The sequence below is a fragment of the Mus pahari genome, chromosome 1, assembly GCF_900095145.1.
Source record: "Mus pahari chromosome 1, PAHARI_EIJ_v1.1, whole genome shotgun sequence".
Classification (NCBI taxonomy): Eukaryota; Metazoa; Chordata; class Mammalia; order Rodentia; family Muridae; genus Mus; species Mus pahari.
The window spans coordinates 145484943-145507351 of NC_034590.1; the positions used below are offsets into that span (position 1 = coordinate 145484943).

The 22409-nt window shown below is 37.1% G+C and overlaps 1 protein-coding gene across 2 annotated transcripts in view; it reads left to right on the forward strand.

Annotated features, from left to right (window-relative positions):
* Window positions 1–22409, forward strand: part of Lipk (lipase family member K) — a 33664-nt gene that overhangs the window by 6056 nt on the left and 5199 nt on the right. The window contains exons 2-9 of one of the 2 annotated variants that reach the window (XM_021206951.1): window positions 3814–3923; window positions 5342–5459; window positions 6808–7006; window positions 7670–7779; window positions 11002–11138; window positions 17656–17802; window positions 19779–19850; window positions 22266–22337. In XM_021206951.1, the coding sequence (XP_021062610.1) occupies window positions 3825–3923; window positions 5342–5459; window positions 6808–7006; window positions 7670–7779; window positions 11002–11138; window positions 17656–17802; window positions 19779–19850; window positions 22266–22337 (954 nt within the window). In that variant the 5' untranslated portion in view covers window positions 3814–3824. Of the gene's footprint in view, window positions 1–3813; window positions 3924–5326; window positions 5460–6807; window positions 7007–7669; window positions 7780–11001; window positions 11139–17655; window positions 17803–19778; window positions 19851–22265; window positions 22338–22409 lie in introns of both variants that reach the window. The other variant, XM_021206943.1, reaches the window with a different exon arrangement.

Consider the following 22409-nt stretch of genomic DNA (forward strand, 5'->3'; position numbering starts at 1 on the left):
AGGGAGGGAGGGAGGGAGGGAGGGAGGAAGGAAGGAAACACACTAAGCATAAGACTGAACAAACCAGCAAGAAGCACTCTCCTTTAGTTTCTTTCTAAAACTCCTGCTTGAATTCCTGTCCTGAATCCCATCAGTGATGGCATGTGACTAGGAAGTATAAAGCAAGTAAATATTTTCTTCCATTAAGTTGCTTTTAATCTTGTTGTTTGTCACAGCAACAGAAAAGAAAACTATACTGGTATGAAAGGTGAGACTTCCTTAAGAAGCCTATGAAGTAGCTGAAGAGCCAAGATACACATATCTGAGTCTCTGAGTAATATAACAATAGTGGCCACCTGTTGAGAGCCAAGCATTGTTCAATGTTTTCTAGATACTGTCTTTCATCTATGTATTACAACAGGATGCATTATCTTAAGTAAAATCTACATGTAGGTGTCAGTTATGATCCTGATGACACAGACAAGGGAGTTAAATTGACTGTAAGAGTAACATAGGTAATAATAGAGAAAACCAACACATCCTATCTGAGGCATGTAACTGATGTGAGCACAGGGATGGGCTGAGAGCACGGAAACCATGTCTAATGATCATTGTTGCTCTCCGATGTTGAAGTCTGAGATCTAAAATTTGTAGGCTGCCATGGCCATTGAAAAAATGAGCCAGACTTTTAATGTAAAACTGCATAAAATTCATCATCAGCTTCCTTTGCCACTGAGAAAGAAGACTCATCAGGGCACCATGTGTAGATACCCATCTTAGTGTGCTTTCCAAACTAAGATCGTTCTGCAAAATTCAGTCCCCGCATATTTTCTGCCAGTTTCACCTCAATTTCTGAACACTTTGAGGGTTCTCTTATGGAGAGTTATGGTGTGAATTAATCAAGAATATTATCCAAGTTTCCTCATGAGCTCTGCTTAAACATGTGTTTAATAAGCCCAACAGTTCTGACCAAGGAGCAACAAATCACAGAAATCTGAGTCTTTAATGCTTCCAATCATTTTTTGGTTTTCTTAAGTGAGTGTCCTCAATCCCATTATATCTGTATATCTTGTCATGAGAGCTGCCCACATATAATCTACCAGCATTTATATAAAATATTTAACAGTGCGAAAACCAACAATTCAGGAGGCAGTGATTCTTTTTCAAGTTTCTCCATTCTTTGGCTATAGCAGATAGAGAAGAAAACAAATAGCCTTTATTAGTGAAAGGCTATCTTTGGTCAGTGAGAGAGACAAAGCACTCATTCTTTCCTTTATGCCTTGCGACACAGAGGTCTTCTAATTTCTATGACCTGCCGTCGGCAAGAATTTTGGTTTCTGTGCTTCAGTCCAGGGTAGGACAGGGACAAAACATTACAGAATGTTACAGTCTTGACTTCTTTTATTCAGTCAGATTCAAATAGGACAATTGCATCTGCCTCCATAATGATGAGAGTCTCCACTTAAAGTTACCTGTGAAAGATGAAGTTCTGATTTGGGAATCCATACTTCATTTTATCTTTTTCCTTCACTACACAGGCATTTTTAAAGAAAATAATAAAGAAAAAATACTAAACTAGATTTTCTCTCTTTGTATTCTTTATAAAGATTGTTAAAATATGAGTAAGTGGCATAATTCAAAAAATAAAATCAAAGTATAATAGATTAAACAAAGTTAGATAGTATATTGATTGTGGACTTTGCCTAGCTTTAACAATATAAGACATGGTTATCAAGTAAATCAAATTTGTGGTATGCACATGTCATCATTATATAGTTATATATAATATAACTGTATATCAAGCTATATAGTTTTGATCAAATTATATAGTTACATATAATATAACTATATATAATATATGCATATATGATATATTTGAATATTTTGTAGAACACTATTATCCAGCATGGCATGGCCATTATTCTTTTTAAATTAGAGCAGCTTTGTTTCCCACAAGAGACCCTCATAAAACTGGGTCTCTAATGTGCCCTTGTAAAAGGAGAAGAAAAGCAAAGTTCAGGGGTCAGGGCTTGGGGTTCATGGAGGGCTTAGAAGGTGGCACACAAGGGGTTAAAGAAAGCCCAGGAGGCTCTGCTTAAGTCATAAGGGGCTCTAGAGACCACATACAAGGAACTTATGAAGGGAGATGTAAAGGACTGCATGAGAAGGTCACAAGTAGCTCAGGAGTCAATATACAAAATGCAGAGAGATTCCACAGGACCCTAAGTACAGCTGGTTAATGATTGCTGAGGAGAGACATGGTTGGTGGTATAGCTGCTTAAAAATAGCCTGTGTTCCTGAAGACAACCTCTATATACACTCCTGTAAGAACCACGGGAATGAACTTAGGTTTTCAAGCTTGGAACTAAGCCATCTCTTTGGCTCCCTATGGTGGTTCTAGTTTTAGTCTTTTTAAGAAATCTCTGTACCAATATCACAGTGGCTTCATCAATGGACAGTCCCATTAAGTTTTCCTTTCCCCTGAATCCTTGCCAGCATTTACCTTCATTTGTTTCCTCAATGATAGTCATTTTGGCTCAGCTGGCAGGGAGGCCATATGTCATTTTGATTTTTATTTCCCTAATAGCTAAGGATATTTGGCATCTTTCTATATATTTATTGGTTTCTTTTAGAGAATTTTCTGAAAAATTCACTTCTTTCATTTATTGAATTAATTATTTGTGAGTGGTTGTTTAGTTTTTGAGTTCTCTGTGTATTCTGATTGCTGGTTCCTTGTTGGATATACAGCAGACAGATATTTCCTCCCATTCTTTTAGTCTCATGCAATCTCATGTCTCCATATTTCCTGGGAATCAAAGCTTTTTTTTCCAGAAAGTTCTTGCCAATTCCTATATCTTAAAGTGTTTGCTTCTAGCAGTTTCAAAGTTCAGAACTTACATTGAGTCCTTCAATCAACTTGAAATTGAATTTTTGTTTTTTTGTTTGTTTGTTTGTTTTTGTTTTTGGTTTTGGTTTTTTGAGGCAGGGTTTCTCTGTGTAGCCGTGGCTGTCCTGGAACTCACTCTGTAGACCAGGCTGGCCTCAAACTCAGAAATCTGCCTGCCTCTGCCTCTGCCTCTGCCTCCTAAGTGCTGTGATTAAAGGCGTGTGCCACCACAAAATTGACTTTTAAACATATTTTATGGCTAAGTAATTTGATTCCTATTAATTAATAATTGATTTTGCTAACTTTGTATTTTATAAAATTATACTACACTGGATACATCATAAAGAATATTTAATTCATGGTCCACATATGCCTTATCTTTCTTTAGTTCTATTTTTTTGTAAATAAAATTACTGAGTGAAAGATTAAAATGTTTTTAAAAGCATAAAATGTGTTGACAACCTTATTTTTTAAATATGTTTGTTAAGGCTTACTACTACATTCAGGAATATGGAAAAGAATAGTACAATCTAATAGGACCAGAGTTATAGCTCAGTGGTAGAGATGCATGTCTCAGGACTCCATAAAAGATAAAACAAAAACAATTTATATAAATCTTAGAAATAGTCAATGTTCTGTGAGCAACCACTTAGTCAATACATTTTTTTCTTCAATTGTACATCATTTCTTTTATCTAATTACCTACTGAAGAATCAATTTGTTTTTCTTATACCTTTTCCTTCCTTCCCACCCCTGTTCCTTACTTTGTCTATTTAATGATTTTCATGGAATGAATCATTAATTACTCATTGTATTGCTTGTAAAAATACAGCCTAGAAGTTTGTGTTTCTACTTGCTTCCTCAGCTGTGCTATAAAAATAGACACATCAATTTTCCTTTTGCAAGATTTCTCCTTGATGACATTGCATTAATATTTCCTTTCCTAGGCAGACTCCAAATGTGGTGGCTTTTAGCAACATGTTGTATGCTTTTTCCCGGACCCATAGATGGCTATAAGCAAGAAAGCATCACAAATCCTGAAGCCAATATGAATATTGTAAGTCATTCACTGAGAAAAAAATAACAAAAGAAATTGGTCACGTTTTAGGTATAATTTATGTATCAAGAATTTCTCTAATGACTAAATTTGGGCATCCTCTTTTGGTCCTTCCCAAAACTAACTAATCTTAGAATTGAAAGCTTGAACCCACATTGGAGCAACAATCCTGGAGATCTAAGATCATATCTAGCTGTGGCTTTCTGAAGAGGAGGTTCAAGACTTATCTTGATAATTCCCTGCCATGTATCTTTGAATTCTTTCTGGAGCTTTGTTTAATCCACCCTCATGATTTTGTGAGCTACATCAGTGTACGTAGAGGGTTTAATAAGCCAGGTTTGGCTTATGTCTAAATAATTTCACATCATTAGTGGATTTTTTGCTATGTAGGAAAGGCAGATGATACATGTCCACTCTGTGCAATTATTATAGTGGATTAGTAAATAGAACAGTGGATATACCATGCCCTACAGTCTGCCTTTAGAATCTAGGCTCTTAACACTATTCTGAGTAACAGCATAACTCAATCACACACTCAGTGCCTCACATGAGCAAATGTGTGAACTTGTAATACTGGTATAGACTGTGTAGTTAACCTTACTGTCTCATTAATAAATCATTTACCTCTTCTTAATGTATTATCTTGGATAAATTACTAATTTTACTGATCTTCAGTATTCACAATTCTAAAATATTTACAGCTCTATCACAACGACTTCTTCACAGGATTGATGAAAGTAGAGCAAGCTTATATTCTACAACATTTGTTTCTGCTTCCATGCATATCTGTGGACAGGGAAGTTTCTGATGGCCTCCTAAACTCACCTTGTATTCCTTTATGCTTTTCTTTCCATTGAAAAGGCTGGCCTATAAGGACTATATCTAAAGCTCCATCAGACACTTCATATATATGAAAGAGAAGCGTGAGGTACAGGGGTTTTTGTTTCCTTGCTTTTGTTTTGCAATTGCCCGTGCTCTATCCTTGTGAAGTTAACTTAGTCTTCTGTCTCCCCTGCTGTGGTCTTTTCCTTTCCTGGATTCTAATAACTACCTCCTTTTATATCTCTTTGGAGCCAAATTTGTAGGAGCTCACTTATTATTAGCCACAGTATACTTTCCAATCTCTTGTGGTTTCCCTCATTAGTCAAGTGTTTCTATTTCTTGTTGCCAAAACACCTTAAGATGTGGTTGGTAGCACTAAGCCCAACAGGCATATTTAGACAGTAGCCTAAAGATGCTAAATGTGGAGTCATTCCAACCATATGTTACACCTTTGCATTCAGTCCCTTCCTGATATGTTTCCCAATTTGTTATAATTTTCCTGCTATATGCTGTTTCCTAGTGCATATATTGGTGAAAGGACTATATTGTAGTTTACACATAAAAAGCAAACTGAATTATAGGTATGTGTTTTTCAGAGTGAACTTATTTCTTACTGGGGCTATCCTTATGAAAAGCATGATGTTATAACAGAAGATGGTTACATCCTTGGAACTTACCGGATTCCTCATGGGAGAGGATGCTCAAGGAAAACAGGTATGATTTACTTTACTTTGATATAAAAATAAATGCCTAAAATGGACATGTCTAGATATCCTGGCAACAGCAGGATGCCTTTGCTCAATATAAGTCATGGTCCTTTTATCAGAGAAGAAAATATGTCTCCATCTCTATTTAATTTACACAACTCTATTTTGTGTGCATGCATGTGTGTGGTTTTTCGAGACAGGGTTTATCTGTATAGCCCTGGCTGTCCTGGAACTCACTTTGTAGACTAGGCTGGTCTCGAACTCAGAAATCCGCCTGCCTCTGCCTCCCCAGTGCTGGGATTAAAGGCGTGCGCCACCACCACCCGGCTAATTTACACAACTCTTAAAAAGAAACTTTTTCCAGTTTTATATATACTGCCGGCTTTGACTTTCCTTTTCTACATGTCTTTGTCCCCCCTACAAAAACAAAATACCAACATGAAAGGAAATAAGCCCTCATCGCAATAGTACCTCCGTCGTTTAGAAACCCAAGAGTCACCCTTGATCTGCTCCTCTCACGGATATCCTAAATGCGGCCAGTCCTCAAATCTTTCAGTTTGCCTTCCAAATCCATCAATCCTGGACATTTTCCTTAGCTTTAATGATATTCGAATTCAAATAAATGAGATTTATTTTAATTTATTTTTATATATGAATATTTTGCCTGTGTATGTGTCCATACACCATGGGTGTGTCTGCTGCTTCTGGAGGCCAGAAGATGGTGTCAGGTTCCCTGACCCCAGTGTTACACATGTTTGTGATCTACCTTTGTGCATGCTGGGAATCCAACCCTGGGTCCTCGGCAAAAGCAACCAGTTCTCTAAGTCTGGAATGTCTCTGCAGCCTCCAAGAAGACGCTTCTTAAGAAATAAAATAATATGAATAAAATTAGTAGTGGAGTTAACATTTATTTTGCTGTAAAATCTTTTACATGTTTTATTTTTGACTGAATTCTTAAACCTCCCCTACTTATTTATCACTATATAAATAACAAATATATATATATATATATATATATATATATTTGTTATTTTATATATATATATATATATATATATATATATATATATATATATCAAGATAGAACTAGAAAAATCTGGCTCTAATAAACCCCTACATTACCCTACATGACATAATGCACTACATAATCTTCTCCTTATAAATGAAGAAAGTGGGGCATAATTGTGTGTCCCAGATAAAGAGCCTCTAAAAGATTGGATCCGTAAAAGACTACGCTTACCCAGCACAAAAAACTCATCTCTTAACTTTGCTTATGTGGGTATATGTCAGAAAGCAGAGTTTGCAAGAAGGGTGAGGAGATCAGGGAGGAAACTCATGTTGTCTGTGTTTTCCAGCTCCGAAGGCAGTTGTGTATCTGCAGCATGGCTTAATTGCATCTGCCAATAACTGGATTTGCAACCTGCCCAACAACAGCTTGGCTTTCCTTCTGGCCGATAGTGGTTATGACGTGTGGTTGGGGAACAGCCGAGGAAACACTTGGTCCAGAAAACACCTTAGACTGTCACCTAAGTCACCGCAATATTGGGCCTTCAGGTAAGAGACGCCTGTTCGTGACTCACTTACAAGCATAAATTCTTCCTGGTTTTCCTTCGCTGTCCAAATGCACCTGATAGAATCTGCAAGAAGCAAACTAGAATCTCCTCCCCCTTCTAGGCTTTCCTCCATCTCATCTAGTAACTGCTTGTTTTTAAAGCCTTGTTTCCTTCCTGGTGTGACTGACTGGGGTGAGGTGGGGTGGGGTCAGAGCTTGTGTCTGTCTGTCATGATTAAAATGTGTCTAAATAGCAGAGTTTTTCCTGAAGCCTGACACGCTTAGTCACAGGGCTGAGGCTTGCCCTTCCTCAGAGCTAAGAACCACGCCACTGAGCTCACGAAGGCCACTGGCTTCATTGCCTCGTTTCTGTGTTCTTTCTGAACTCAAGTAATATTTCCTAAGTCTCTGGGATAAATGGAACATGACTGAGCCATATAGAAAAATTATCAGTAGACTTTCCATCAGAGCCCTTTTTTTTTCCAGTTCCCTGACAGGGAAGAAAGCAACATGGGAAGCTGTTCAGACACACGATGTTGTCACTCTCCCTTATGTAGAATCAAACCTGAGTATCAATGCCTGCAAGGACTGTTTGCAAACACTGCAGGTCCAACAGCCACAGATCCTCATTTCTAATTTCACCATTCCTTTTTTTCCCCCGGCAGCTGGGATGAGATGGCTAAATATGATCTTCCAGCTACAGTCAATCTGATCTTAGAAAAAAGTGGACAAAAGCAACTCTTCTATGTGGGCCACTCGCAGGGCACCACCATAGGTGTGTAGGGGCTGGATGAAATCGGACAATGTCAAGTGCGTTTGTGGAAAGGGTCAGGTGGTTGGTTGGTTGGTTGGTTGGTTGGTTGGTTGGTTTTCTGTATAGTCTTTAGTTTCATGACTTTGAAAAACTATTTTCTCTAGTTATGTTCTAAAGAGTAAATAAAGCAAGAATGACTATGAGAAAGTCGTCCTCAACACTGAATTTGGAGGTTGATAGAACTTAGTTTTTGCTGTCAGCAAACATTAAGACCCCAGGTTATTTTCTGAGGAAACAAAGATAAACATTTTCCCCTTGAATTTCTCACAGTCGAGAGAAGGGCATTGTGGTTAGAGAAATAGGTGGCTCAGAGGTTAATAGCGCTGGCTGCTCATCCAAAGATTCTGAGTACAATTCCCAGAAACCACACTGGGACTCATAATCATCTACAATGAAATCTGGTGCCCTCTTCTGGTTTGCAGGCATATGTGCATGTAGAATAATATATACTGATAAATAAATCTTTTTTTTTTTTTTTTTAAAGAGGACATTGAAGCAAAACCATGGAATTATGAAACTGATTATATGCTACAATCAGTGAGGCTTTTCCTTTTTAAAATTAATTTTTATTGTATATTTTCTTTATTTATATTTCAAATGTTTTCTCCTTTTCCCAGTTCTCCTCCCCCGCCGGAAACCCCCTCTTCCATCACCCCTCCCCCTCATTCTATGAGGGTGTTCCTCCACCCACCCACTCCTGCATCCCTGACCTCACATTCCCTTACACTGGAGCATCAAGCCTTTACAGGACCAAAGGCCCGTTCTCCCATTGATACCCAACAAGGCCATCCTCTGCTACATGCACAGCTAGAGCCATGGCCCCTCCATGAGTACTACTTGGTTGGTTTAGTCCCTGGGAACTCTGGGGAGTCTGGTTGGTTAATATTGTTCTTCCTATGGGGTTGCAAACTCCTTCAGTTCCTTCAGTATTTTATCTAACTCCTCCATTGGGGACCTATGCTCAGTCCAATGGTTGGCTGCAAGCATCTGCCTCTGTATTGTTTTGATGTGTTCTTAGATTCAGTTGGAAAGAATTTTATTGAGTATTTTTGTATCAATATTCATAAGGGAAATTGGTTTGAATTTCTCTTGTTGAGCCTTTGTGTGGTTTAGGTATGAGCGTAATTGTGGCTTCATAGAATGAATTAGATAGTGTTCCTTCTGTTTCTATTGTGTGGAATAGTTTGAAGAATATTCATATTAGGTCTTCTTTGAAGGTCTGATAGAATTCTGCACTAAAATGATCCTGGGCTTATTTTGGTTGGGAGACTTTTAATGACTGCTGCTATTTCTTTAGGGGTTATGGGATAATTTAGATGGGTTATGTGATCCTGATTTAACTTTGGCACCTGGTATCTGTCTAGAAAATTGTGCATTTCATCCAGATTTTCCAGTTTTGTTGAGTATAGGCTTTTGTAGTAGGATCTAATGATACCTTGAATTTCCTTGGTTTCCATTGTTATGTCTCCCTTTTCATTTCTAATTTTATTAATTTGTATAGTATCCCTGTGTCCTCTGATTAATGTGGTTAAGGGTTTATCTATCTTGTTATTTTCTCAAGGAACCAGCTCCTGGTTTGGTTGAGTCTTTGTATAGTTCCTTTTGTTTCCACTTGGTTGATTTCAGCCCCGAGTTTGATTATTTCCTGCTGTTTACTCCTCTTGGGTGTATTTGTTTCTTTTTGTTCTAGAGCTTTCAGGTGTGCTGTCAAGCTGCTGCTAGTGTATGCTCTCTCCGGTTTCTTTTTGGAGGCACTGAGAGCTGAGTTTTCCTCTTAGCACTGCTTTTGTTGTGGCCCATAAGTTTTGTTATGTTGTGCCTTCATTTTCATGAAATGTAAAAGGCTGAAAAAAATTTCCAAGCTAGTGGTCCCAAGAAACAAGCTGGAGTAGCTATCCTGATATCGAATAAAATCAACTTTCAACCAAAAGTTATAAAAAAAAACAAGATAAGGAAGGACACATACTCATCTACCAAGTCTTCATACAAATCTATCAAAATGAGCTCTCAATTCTGAACAGCTATGCTCCAAGGGCAAGGGCACCCACATTCATAAAAGAAACTTTACTAAAGCTCAAAGCACACATTGCACCTCACACAGTAATAGTGGGAGACTTCAACACACCACTCTCAGCAATGTACAGATCATAAAACACAAACTAAACAGAGACACAGTGAAACTAACAGTAGTTAGGAACCAAATGGATTTAACAGGTATCTATAAAACATTTCATCCTAAAATAAAAGAATATACCTTCTTCTCAGCACCTCATGGTGCGTTCTCCAAAATTGACCATATAAACAAAACAGGCCTCAACAGATAACAAGAAGATTGAAATAATCCCATGCATCCTATCAGACCACGGCAGACTAAGGCTGGTCTTTCTTCTTCTTCTTCTTGATGATGAGCATGATGATTGAGCTGCAAGGCATCTCTCTCAGGCCTCTCACTCCTTTATTCTTGTTGAAAAATGGGAATGCCAGGACAGGGAAGAGGGAGTGGGTGGGTCAGTGAGCAAGGCAGGGGGTAGAATAGGGGGTTTTTGGAAGGGAAATGAGGAAAGGGGATAAAATTTGAAATGGAAATAAAGAAAATATCTAATAAAAAAGAAAAAAATAAAATATCTGAGACTACAATATTTATAGTTCTTTGATTATCACACTCAGGAATTTTTTCCCAAAGGATAAAAAATGCCAAGTAGCACTTTAAGAGTCATTTTATGTATTTTCTGCATGATATTTTAATGTGTATGAAACTATATGTGTGTATGTATGTATGTATATATGTACATGCATACATAATCTCATATACACATAGAATAGTCATTCTCTGTAGACTGCTGTCCTCACATATTTAAAAAACTCTGATCCATAAAAGAAGATAACATTCACAGATATTGAGTTAGAAGTCAAGATGACAGCTTGGTTTTATATTACACCAAGGTTAAAGCCAGTATGGTCCCTTGCATTTAATATATATGCTCCACACAATGTCACTGTACCTCCTCCCCACCAAGAACAAAAGAAAGAGCCAGTTGTACCCTTGAGAAATTTAAAAATTCCTTCACATTAATAGTCCTCACAGTTTGGTTTGGTTTGTTTTCAATATAGCTACCTTTATAAGGATTTGCAATGACAAGATAATTGGAAGTCTGTGTGAACTAATGTCTTCTTTCCCTGCAGCATTCATAGCATTCTCTACGAATCCAGAGCTGGCTAAAAAGATTAGGCTGTTTTTCGCACTAGCTCCAGTGGTCACAGTAAAATATACTCGAAGCCCAATGAAAAAATTAACCGCCCTTTCCAGGAAGGCTGTCAAGGTATGTGAATTTCTCTAAAGCAGGAGGAATTGTAAATCTCCCTGTTTCAATAGATACCAAGAGAATCCATGGCATCTTTAAAACCGTTAGGGATGTAAATTGATGATCAAAGTTCCATGGAGGTTTGCTGATGACCTATCTCATCAGTGAGCTCAGGAAACTTGCCCTGATGCCTTCTGCTCTAGGGTCTTTATCTCTGCCTACAGAACATCTCTCCAGCATCTCCTCCCAATCACAGCTAAAGTGAGATCTGACTTGATATTTCTGAGGAATCCTATTCCGGTTCCAACTTCAGTTCCCTTTTCCCACATCTTCAGTACCTGTCATCTGCAGTACTTTGACAAAGGGTTTTCTAAATGGAGTGAAATAACTCCCTGTGGTTTTGAGATGTGCTTTGCTGCTGATGGCTAAGCATATCTTTACACACACTTGAAGATTACTTTTGTAATTTCTTCTGTCAAACATCTATTTAATTCTATCCCCCATTTAATTGCATTGTTATGTCACTAAACTGAATCCCTGGCATGTTTTAAATGTCAACCACATCAGATTTTGCAAATATTTTCTCCCTTTCAATGTGGCCATTTGTTGCTTCCTCTGCCATTCAAAAGCCTCCAAGTTTTATAAACTCCTATTTGACTATTTTTTATTTTGTTTCAATATTAGTCAGGGTTTTACTGCTGTGAACAGACACCATGACCAAGGCAACGCTGGCTACAGGTTCAGAGGTTCAGGTCATTATCATCAAGGCAGAAGCATGGCAGCATCCAAACAAATGTGGGGCTGGAGGGGCTGAGAGTTCTACATCTTCATCCAAAGGCAGACAGAAGACTCCAAAGAGTGCCACTTCCTGGGCCAAGCATATTCAAACCCCCAGAGTTTTCAATGATGTGAGGAATCTTATTTTTAAATCCCTTGTTAATTCTAACTTCACAAAACAAGTTTCCTATACTTTCTTCTGAGAGTTTCAGGGTTTGCATACAAACTTTATCTTTTCTCGGTTGATTTTTCTGCACAGTAAGAGGACTAGCTTCAGCATCTTGCACGCGCACATCCAGTCTTTGTGTCATGATGTACTGAAGAGACTACTCTTTCACAGTAGGTGTTCCTAGGTCACATGGCTATGACATGTGGCGTTATTTCTAGTCTCTCCAGATTCTCTTCCATTGGCCTGTGTGTTTGCTATGTCAATGTCATGGCATTGCTATCCATGTAGCTTCCTATTGCATCACAAAATCAGGTAGTATGTCTCCAACTTCTTCTTCTCCCAGTATTGTTCTAGATGTTTAACTGTTTAGGTTTCCATAAGAATGTTAGGATGTTTTTCTTATTTTATGAAGATATGATGGTTATTTTGATAGCAATTACTTTTTAATTATTTTTGATAGGGTCTTTTAATATATTCAAAGGGCATGTCTGGTTTTTATGTCCTCTTTGTTTTTATCCACTTTACACTTCTCGTTGTAGAACGATTTCCCTGCTAGTTAGTTTATTCTAAGATATTTTCTTTTTATTTTTTGTGGTTATCCTAAATGAGAATGCTTTCTTTATTTCCTTTTTAGAATAATTTTCTTTTGGAATGTAGGAAAGGTACTGAAGTCCACATATTGATTTTATGTTGGATTCATTTATTAGTACTAATAGTTTTTCTCTCTTTCTTTTGTATTATTTTTTAATATTTTTTTAAAGTCCAGATTTTATCCCCCTCCTGGTCCACCCTCTGACTGTTTCACATCCCACACTTACCCCCCACCATCTCCACCCACCCCACCCAACCACACCTCCCCATTCCCTGGCGCTCCATGTCTCTCAAGGGTTAGGTGCATCTTCTCTGACTGAGTCCAACCTGGTAGTCTTCTGCTGTGTATGTGTGCAGGGCCTCATATCAGCTGGTGTATGATGCCTGGTTGGTGGCTCAGTGTCTGAGGGATCCTGGGGATCCAGGTTAGTTGAGACTGCTGGTCTTCCTCTAGGGTGGCCCTCCTCCTCAGCTTCTTCCAGCTTTTCCCTAATTCAACCACATAGCTCACCAGCTTCTGTCCATTGATTGGGTGTCAATATCTACATCTGACTAGTTTTGTGGTAGTCTGTGATATTTTTTATATGTGTGATCATATCATATGCAAATGATGACAAGGTGAATTTCCTCTTTCAAAACTGTAGAAATGATCAGGTGTGGTAGATAGTGCAAATCTATAACCTCAGAAGTCAGGAGTGTGAGGCAGGCGAATAGTAAGTTTATAGCCAACCTTGGCTACAGAACGAATTTGAGTTCAGGTAGATCTATGTATTGGATATACTTTCTCAATAAATAGAGATGGGTAGTAAATAGATAAATGATGCTCTTTGTTTCTTTGCCATGCTTCATTGCTTTTTTGAGGACTTTCACTTCTGGTTTATATATCATGATGACAGTGGACAATCATCTTGTTTCTGATCCTAGAGAGCTTGCAGGTTTCCTCATTTGTGAAGATGCTAGCTGTGGGGTTAATTTGTATGGATTTGATTATGTTGGACATATATCCCTCTCACGCTAATTTGTTCATAGTTTTTATCATCAAAGAATGTTCAAGTGTATCCAAAAAGTACTGGATCGATTGAGGTGATAACATGCTTTTGTAATTTATTATTGGAAGGGGATATATGACATAAAGTGTATATGGGTTGGTTTGTAGACAACTTTGTGGAGTTGGTTCTCCTCTTCCAACATGACATGTGTTCTAGGGATCAAATTGAGATCACCAGGCTTAAACAAGTGCCCTTATGTACTGAGACATCTCACCAGACCAATAATATGTTTGCTTGGTGTTTTATTTTCTGTTGTTGTTATTGCTGCTGCTGCAGCTGCTACTGTCTTTCATCCTGCTGGTCAGTCATATCATGCTTTTTCATTTGCATATTTTGACAAATGTTAGTTGATTGGAATAAATTATGTTTTCCATGTGATATATTTAATTTACTAGGTTTTGTATTAGGCATATTTCCATCCTTTCATTATTTATCTGTAATTTTCTGATTTTGTTGTTTCCTTGTCTGAGTAGCATGATAATATTGGCTTCATAGAATGAATTTTGGAAGACCTAATTCTTTTCCAATTTGAATGCTTTTAGAAAAGTTGGTATTAACTCTACTATAGATGCATGGAAGAATTCAACAATGATACCATTGGCCATAAGCTTTTCTTTGATGAAAGACTATTCTTTATCAATTCATTATTGTTTTTTAATCCATTCAAGTGTCTATTCATAATCCTCTATTGGCTAGGCAAATGCATCAATGAACTCACTCATTTTTTCTAGGGTGTAAGTGTTGGGCATCTAGCTATTTGTAGTTATTAGTGCTGGGAAACAAGTGTGGAAAGAGCAGTATGTGCTCATAAGCACTGAGCCATTTCTCCAGATCATGATTTTTAATTTGTAAAGACTCATAGAGGTTTTACTTGTATCTACCATATGATCTGATCTGGAAAATGTTCTGTGTACTGACTTCTCACTGTTAGCACTTGTTCTTGGAATTACTCCATTTTTCTTATTAAATTTAGTTCAATCCACTTGAGGACAGGTCTAAGGACTAGAGTCATATAGAACTGGGCTCTTGTTGTGTATCTGTCTTGTGCATTTGTGACTGTCAGTAAGCTATTCAATCCTCCTAAACTGTGTTTTTCAAATTTATACAGAATTTTCCGCACTGTGATATTCACTGAGATAATATGGGTAAGCTTCATTCCTGGTCAATAACATGAACAACACATATTGCATCAGATTTTCAATATATTAATCAAGCTTATTTTAGAGTTCAATGTAGAGCACTTGGTATTTATTTACTGTTGCTCCATGTGCAACACATGTTGCATAAGATTGTTAATATATTAATCAAGTTTATTTTAGAATTCAGTGCAGAGCACTTGGCATTGGTTTACTGTTGTTCCCTTCCACTCTCTACCCTGCCTCTGGGCGTTTATTTCTTTGTATTGTCGCCTCTCTATTTTCTTTATAACCTTAGTTTACACTGAACCTTTTCTCTTTTAATGTTCTCTGCTTTACTTAATTGTTGTTATTTTTGTTTCCTAGAAATAAAAGCTTGGGACTCAGATAAGCAAAGCCAACTTTCTCAAATCATCCTGTAAATGAGTGCTAGTGCTAAACCTCAGTATTATTGTTATTGGGCATCTAAAAGAAAGTGATGGTTTTGATTATATGCAATGGTTTCCTTGCTGTTTGGATGGTAGTAGTGCTTTGTTTGGGCCTGTCTAGCTTGAAAGTTGCTATACAAACCAGGCTCTGATTTGTGGTAATCCTCCTGCCTCTGCCTCCGAGGTGCAGGTATCATAGGCATACTTTATCAAATGTAGCTTCATAACTTTTTCAATGTTGGTCAGAAAAACCCAGACCTAGATACTTGTCCAGCTGAGTAGACCATTGGAGAAGCAATGCAACCTATGCCTTGTTAGGCAACCCATATGTTCACATTAATGCAGTGTGCAGCATTTGCCAAGCTGGTATAGACATTGAATGAAGCATGACATCTGTTTTGCCCACAGTCACAATATGGAGCTGTGTTGTTCTTTTTTTTTTTTTTCAACAAAACAAAAACAGTTCAATTCTCCCAAAGGTGCAAAGATTCCTACAGGAACCTGTGTGCCTATCACCACATGATAAGCATGCTCTCTCCATGATCAAGCTGATTGCTTCTGCACAGTAATGTGTCCCTCTTTAAATGAATCCTGGGCTTCTGCAATTTTATACTAAACTCTCCTTTAGGTCAGGATGAAGGGGTAATTCTGTGTCCTTGGGTAATGCATAGTGATGGCCACCGGAATGGAGTAAAGACGAGACTCAAACAGTTTCTCCCTGCATTTGGGAAAACTGAACAAAGACCAAGGGCCTGTGAGGTAAATGTGGCCTCTTTCTTCATGTATTTTTGTAGCTGACTACATAAACATACTAGCTATTTCATGTCATGTGCATTTTCTAATGTATGGATAGAAATATTATTGATAAACAGAAAATAAAAGCATGAAGTAAATCAGATTAGCTATGCTTTGTAGTTGAATTACTTATTCCTGTGGGAGTTCAGATTTTCATACATTGAACACTGAATAGGTGTGAGTATTCTTTTAAAACATAAATTCACAATGTAAATATATGTTGCCATGATTATTAAATTACAGTAGGGACAGTTACACAGAATTAGAGTTTGGTGAGTAGAGTAATTTCTAGGATTGTGTAGTAATTAGGACAAAATGAAAAACAGAACAGAATGAATTAGATGACTTTTGCAATGGCCTATTATTGCCTTCTGACCTGTAGAATTGAGAAGTTTGAACTTAATAGAATGTCATTCTTCCCCTGCATTACTCTCTTCTCCTTCCTACTCCTCTCTCATTTTGTTACACTTTCTCTCTCCTCTCCTCCCCCCTACCTCCTACTTCTCTTTTCTCCTTTTCTCTGTTTTCTTCATCTTTGATAGAAAAACTATATCAGGTGATCATGGTGTTATATATATATATATATATATATATATATATATATATATATATATATAAGTAAATGTTTTACAAAACAGGAATTTCTATAATACAAAACATTTTCAAACTCAGAACTGAAGTTATATCACATAGAAATTTACTGGCTCTTACCCAAGAAAGGATAAATCTTATAGTGCATTTCTGTGATAAAAGTAAACATGCATTATTCTTGTTCAGTTGCTATTGTAATAGTCAGTTAATAAAGGATTTCAGAAGAAATCTATCACAGTTTTCCTAGTAAATAGTTGTTTCCAAAACTTTTAAGAAATAAAATTGATCTTTCACCTTCCCTATAACGTGTTACCCAAATAATATGAAATTCACTCTGATGAAATAAAATCAAGATTTGACTGATATAAATGGGCTATACATGTGAATTCAATATTTTCTTGTATTGTGATGTGATAGATTTTTAGCTTCAACTGGTTTGTCTCCTTGCCTGAAATTTCATCAGTAGCATTGCAGTGCTTAGGGTGAAGCTTTTATTTCTGGGAAAGCCTTAAAGGACCATGAAAGGAAAACCTGACTGCCTGTTTCAGCTGCCATTTAGGACACTAGTTATTGTTCTGAAACTATTTGCTAGCTTCTAAGAACTTAAGCAGCTAGTTTCAAGCATAAACTATCACCTTCACAATAGTCCTGCTTAGGAGTTGCCCATTTTCCCGTTTTACAGTTACAAAAATTTAGGCAAACAGCAACTAAATTCTTCTCAAGTTATAAAGAGAGACTAAAACCATATAGAAATGTTATACCAATCTCTGCATCCTATTCTCTAAGGGAGCATGCCCAAAGCATCCCAATGAATGAGTCTTATGAACAGTTTCATGGGAGTTAGGAGTATTACAAAGATAAAATTTCACAAGCCTTGTGGTTTCACACAGGATCGATACTTTTACTGCCCGTGCAGTCCTTGCCTGGATGGACAAATGTTCTCTGCTCCCAACATCCATTACCTATGACAGTTAGTGATGTTCTACACCCATCTTTCAGGTATTGTTTGGTGACAAAATGTTCTCCACTCACACACGGTTTGATCAATTCATTGCTACCAAAGTGTGCAACCGGAAGTTATTCCATCAGATATGCAGCAACTTCCTGTTTTCTCTAAGTGGATTTGATCCCCAAAACTTAAACATGGTAGGTATCAGTAATGACTTCCTGAAAAACAAGGATTTTGTTGCAAAGGGGTTGAGAGTTCACTTTGGATTTTATGTAAACCACATTAGATGGCTTCTGTTTTGTCTTTAGAAATGTAATTAATGTCTTCATGACTTCAGTCAGGGTTGAGAGTGAACTATCATATATAAAAACAACTGGAGAAACTGGCTTGTTCACATAGCTTCAAATTCTCGCTGTGGCTCAAAAATATACCAATAAAAAATCTCACTATTTTCATTAGAATTATGATTATTTTAGACCTACTAAAGTGGAATCTCAGGGAGTGGTTCTAGACTCTGCCATTTGTTTTTATTTTAAATAAATATTCCACATTCATGAGCAATTTGGAAAAGCTTGTCTTATGAATTACCCCTCCACTAACTGAAGGAGATAGATTTGTCTTCCCAGTGACAGCTGCAAACTTAGCATTAAGGGTACTGAGTTGGGTGGCTACTTCTCTTTTCTTCTAATATAACTGGTCTCCTTTCCTTTCAAAGTATAAGTAGCTAAATTGAAGGGCATAGAAGGGAACGTTCAGGAGTTACTTCTCACACCCCAGGTAGACATGGACTGTTTGAAACCAGAGGTAGCACACAGCAAACAACGGTCTCCATCCACCTCAGAGCTTTTGCCAGGAGCCTGCTCTCCCACTATTTTGTAGATAAGAGATGCTCTCTAAGTTGCCAAGGCTGGCCTTGACCTCACTATACAACCCAAATGAGCCTTGCATTTATTATACTTCTGTCTCAGCCTCCTGAGTATTTGGAATTGCAGGGCTGGTGGCCAGGCTCAAGGCTTTTTATAAAAAACCTTGTTTTATGCAAAGCATAACCACTGCCTTTCCATATTCTCAAGTCAATTCTTAGTGAAACTGTGCTTGCTAAGCAAGGGGATGTAAGAATGTCATGCCACATAGGCTGAGCTAAGCAAGTTGAACCAAGTGTCTGATAAAGACATAATAAAGCAACGCCCTTGACTATAGAGACCCTCTTTGGCCAAATCCCTTTTTTGACTGTCAGCTGAGGACTAGATTATGGAATGTTATAACACCAGGAAGAACAGAGCAATACATAACCATCACTGCAGCTTATGTGGAACTTCAAAATGACTATTACTAGTAATCCCAATGTTTTCAGCTCAATTTATGATTTTGGCTTTTCAGCAGTTTTGGATAAATCATAAGTAGACATATTTTTGAAAACTATTAAAAAACTTTTGATGCTCACAATGGTAGAAAAATAATTCTTATATTTTAAAAATAAACTCAAATTGTGAAAGAAAGTATCTTATCCAGAATAAATCTAACTATATTAGAGGACTGTCATCCTACAAACATTCAAAGGCTTCACAGAATATTTGACACATTTTTTAAAAATCTAATAATGACTTGAAACATGTAGATCTGTTGTCAAAATATTTTGTGAGCAAAGCTTTCACTTCAATTTATTTGTTTCATACTTACTTTTTATGCATATGTTTGGTACCCTGTGCATGTTGTGCTTGCAGAGGCCAGAAGAGGGCATCAAATCTCCTTGGGACTGGCATTACATACAGTTGTGAGCTGTCATTTGGGTACTGGGAATTGAACCTACATCCTCTGCAAGAGCAGTCAATGCTCATAACCACTGAGTCATCTCTCCTACCCCTCAAAGCTTATTTCAATGTCTTTTTATATATTAAAAAGTAATGAAGAGGCCCACTGAAGTTTTTAATGCCTTGTCTGTGTAAGATGAGTCCAAAAAGAAAAGTTACATAGCCTTCTGCATTCAACCAGTTAGATACCCTCTGTGGGTTAAAGGGAACCATTATCCAGGACAGAAACAAGGAGAGTATTCTTAATGATGGGCTTCTTTGGTTAGTATTTCCAGAGATATAGAATATGTTTTTCCTAAAGATAATAATTGTTATCTTTGCATGTCTGAGTGGCCTCAAGATGAAAAATGATTTCTTTACAGAGTCGCTTGGATGTTTATCTGGCACAGAGTCCTGCAGGAACATCTGTTCAGAACATGCTGCACTGGGCCCAGGTGAGGTATAGTTCCAGAGAGCTCCATGTAGGTTGTGTATGTACCTACCTAGCATGGTGATGCTTCTAGAATCAACACCAACTCCTCCTTTTGGTTACATTTGCTCCCAATCTATTCTCCTTGTCTTCAGTGCCTGGGTTTAGAGCCTGAGTTCCACATATTCTGACTGAGTTCCTGCCCTTAGATTCATCACTTAGCCTGTTTGTGGAAGGCTTTTATTTCTTATTCTGGGAAATCATTAGGTTTGATACAACTTTATGTAAAACAATACAACCTATTCCAGAAAGACCTGTTCATCGTCCAGTTAGCCTATGGGGCATTTCAGAGTACAGAAAGAATTATTTGTTCTGAATAAAGGAAATTCTATGGAGGTATTAAAATAAATGAATGGTTTGTGGGTTTGCTCACAGTTATAATTTCGTTTGATAAGATTACTCAATATCAGGTAAGTTCAAGATAAATTGGGTTCAGTTATGTTGCATAACTTTTTTTCTGAGACAAGATGTGTATGAGTGCATATTAATTCTTTATGTAATATTGTCTTTATCAGTAATTTTTATTCTTTATCAATAATTTCAGTCCCACCCTTTTAAAGAATTGAACAAAATTAGAATAATCCCATCAATCTATGAGAGGAAATGAGAGATTAATTTGCATTTTAACATATATACTAATATCTTATGACCCATTTTAAAGGTGAAAAGAGGAATCAGTTACAAATTGTATGAAAAACACTGGAGATTTCTGTAAAGCTTGTGGAGATAGATTTTGTGCTCCAATGAGGGAAGGCTGGTCTAAGCATGGAACTGATTACTGGTGAGGACATGGGCACAATCTAGAGTGGTCCTGTCTTCCTAGGAAATGCAAATCCAAGTTCACAGTTCTTGAGAACTTACTTCATCCTCTTTTTATATGATTTCCTCATCTGGCTGGATTCTTATGAAATTGTTCCCATTGAGGCAGCTACGTCCCATTCTACAAGTGTTGCTGCCCATGCCTTATGCATCTACAGAGATGATAGCAAAAGCAAGGCTGACGTTGCTCATCCCTCTCCATCACACCGGTTGAATATCTCTAATCTATCACTTACACTGAAGAATCTTAGACTCTGGAGCAAATTGGATTGGGAGTTTTCAGATTAGGCATGCTCAGTTGATAAAAATCATGCAGATACTCCAAAATTTAAAAAAAATATATATGTGTTTTTAAAACCCCTGAAATCAAGAGCATAGCTAATCTCAAGCATTTTAAACAAAACATACTTGATTTGTCTGTTGCACATTGCCAAGGACAGAGTGACTTTTACACATCTTCCTAGTTATTCTTACAGTCCAGACAGATGCTGCCATCCCTCACATTGCACAGATATCTTGTCCTGCATAGGAGACTGGATCATCATTCAAGCCTGGGAATAAAACCGTGTTATTAGACAGTAGACTCCAGATTCTAAAATACACTCGTTGCTTCACATTGCTTAAAATGTGTGAAATTTTTTATTTTGTTTTCTTTTATGAGACAGGGTTTTATAACATACACATACAAAATATAATTATATATATATATATATATATATATGTATATATATGTATATATATATAAAATCTTCCATAGCTATATATATAACATTTATAGCAATGTATGCATTAATATTATTATACATGTAAATAGGTATATATACATATATAATGTTATGGAAGTAAAAAATTATAAAGTAAAAGAATTAAAACTATAAGGAAAAATTCTTCTCAAGATAATGAAATTAATTAAGACATTTCATATAAGTCTGGATTTATCTGCCTCCTTAATTCAACAGGGGTGACAAGTGGCAAAAAAACAGAATCAAGGAAACTGTAAGTGTCTGAATACTTCTTGTATATTTGAAGTCTGAAGGCCAAGGTGTAAAGGTAGCTATTCCCACGGTTTCACAGATCTTACTCACAGCACGACACATGGCTTGGTCCTGCTCAGAAGTGGCAAGCAGTCAACACTTGCTGAATATTCTCCTAATAATGACAAACACATTTAATAAAATGGAATGCATTCATAATAGTGCAAGGGCACTTGAGGTAGATAGTAAAGTGGCAAGTTGTTTAATAACAGATATACTCATTTTTAGTGCTGGAAATTGTGGCCAAATTTTCTATAAACATATGCAGATATAAAGTACTGAAATCCAGTGTGTAATGTAGCATTTGTTAGTATTGTTATCTGCAGATATTCACTCAAAAGATATATGTGGGACAGGGCATAAAATGTTCTATAGGTTCCATGAAGCAGTATCTACTTTTATTATTTGATTAATGTTCTAATGAATGAGCATAATATTCACTTTCTCTGTGTATTTCTTGCTCACTAATTTTAAATGTACATTGTTTTCTTATGTCATTTTAATGTGTATTTTTTTTTTAATCTTAGGCTGTCAATTCTGGTCAACTCCAAGCTTTTGACTGGGGCAATCCTGACCAGAACATGATGCACTTCAACCAGGTAAATAATACTAATGTTCATCACAGCCAGTGGCATGCTTCCATGAACCCGTGAGAACAGCCTCCACTCGAC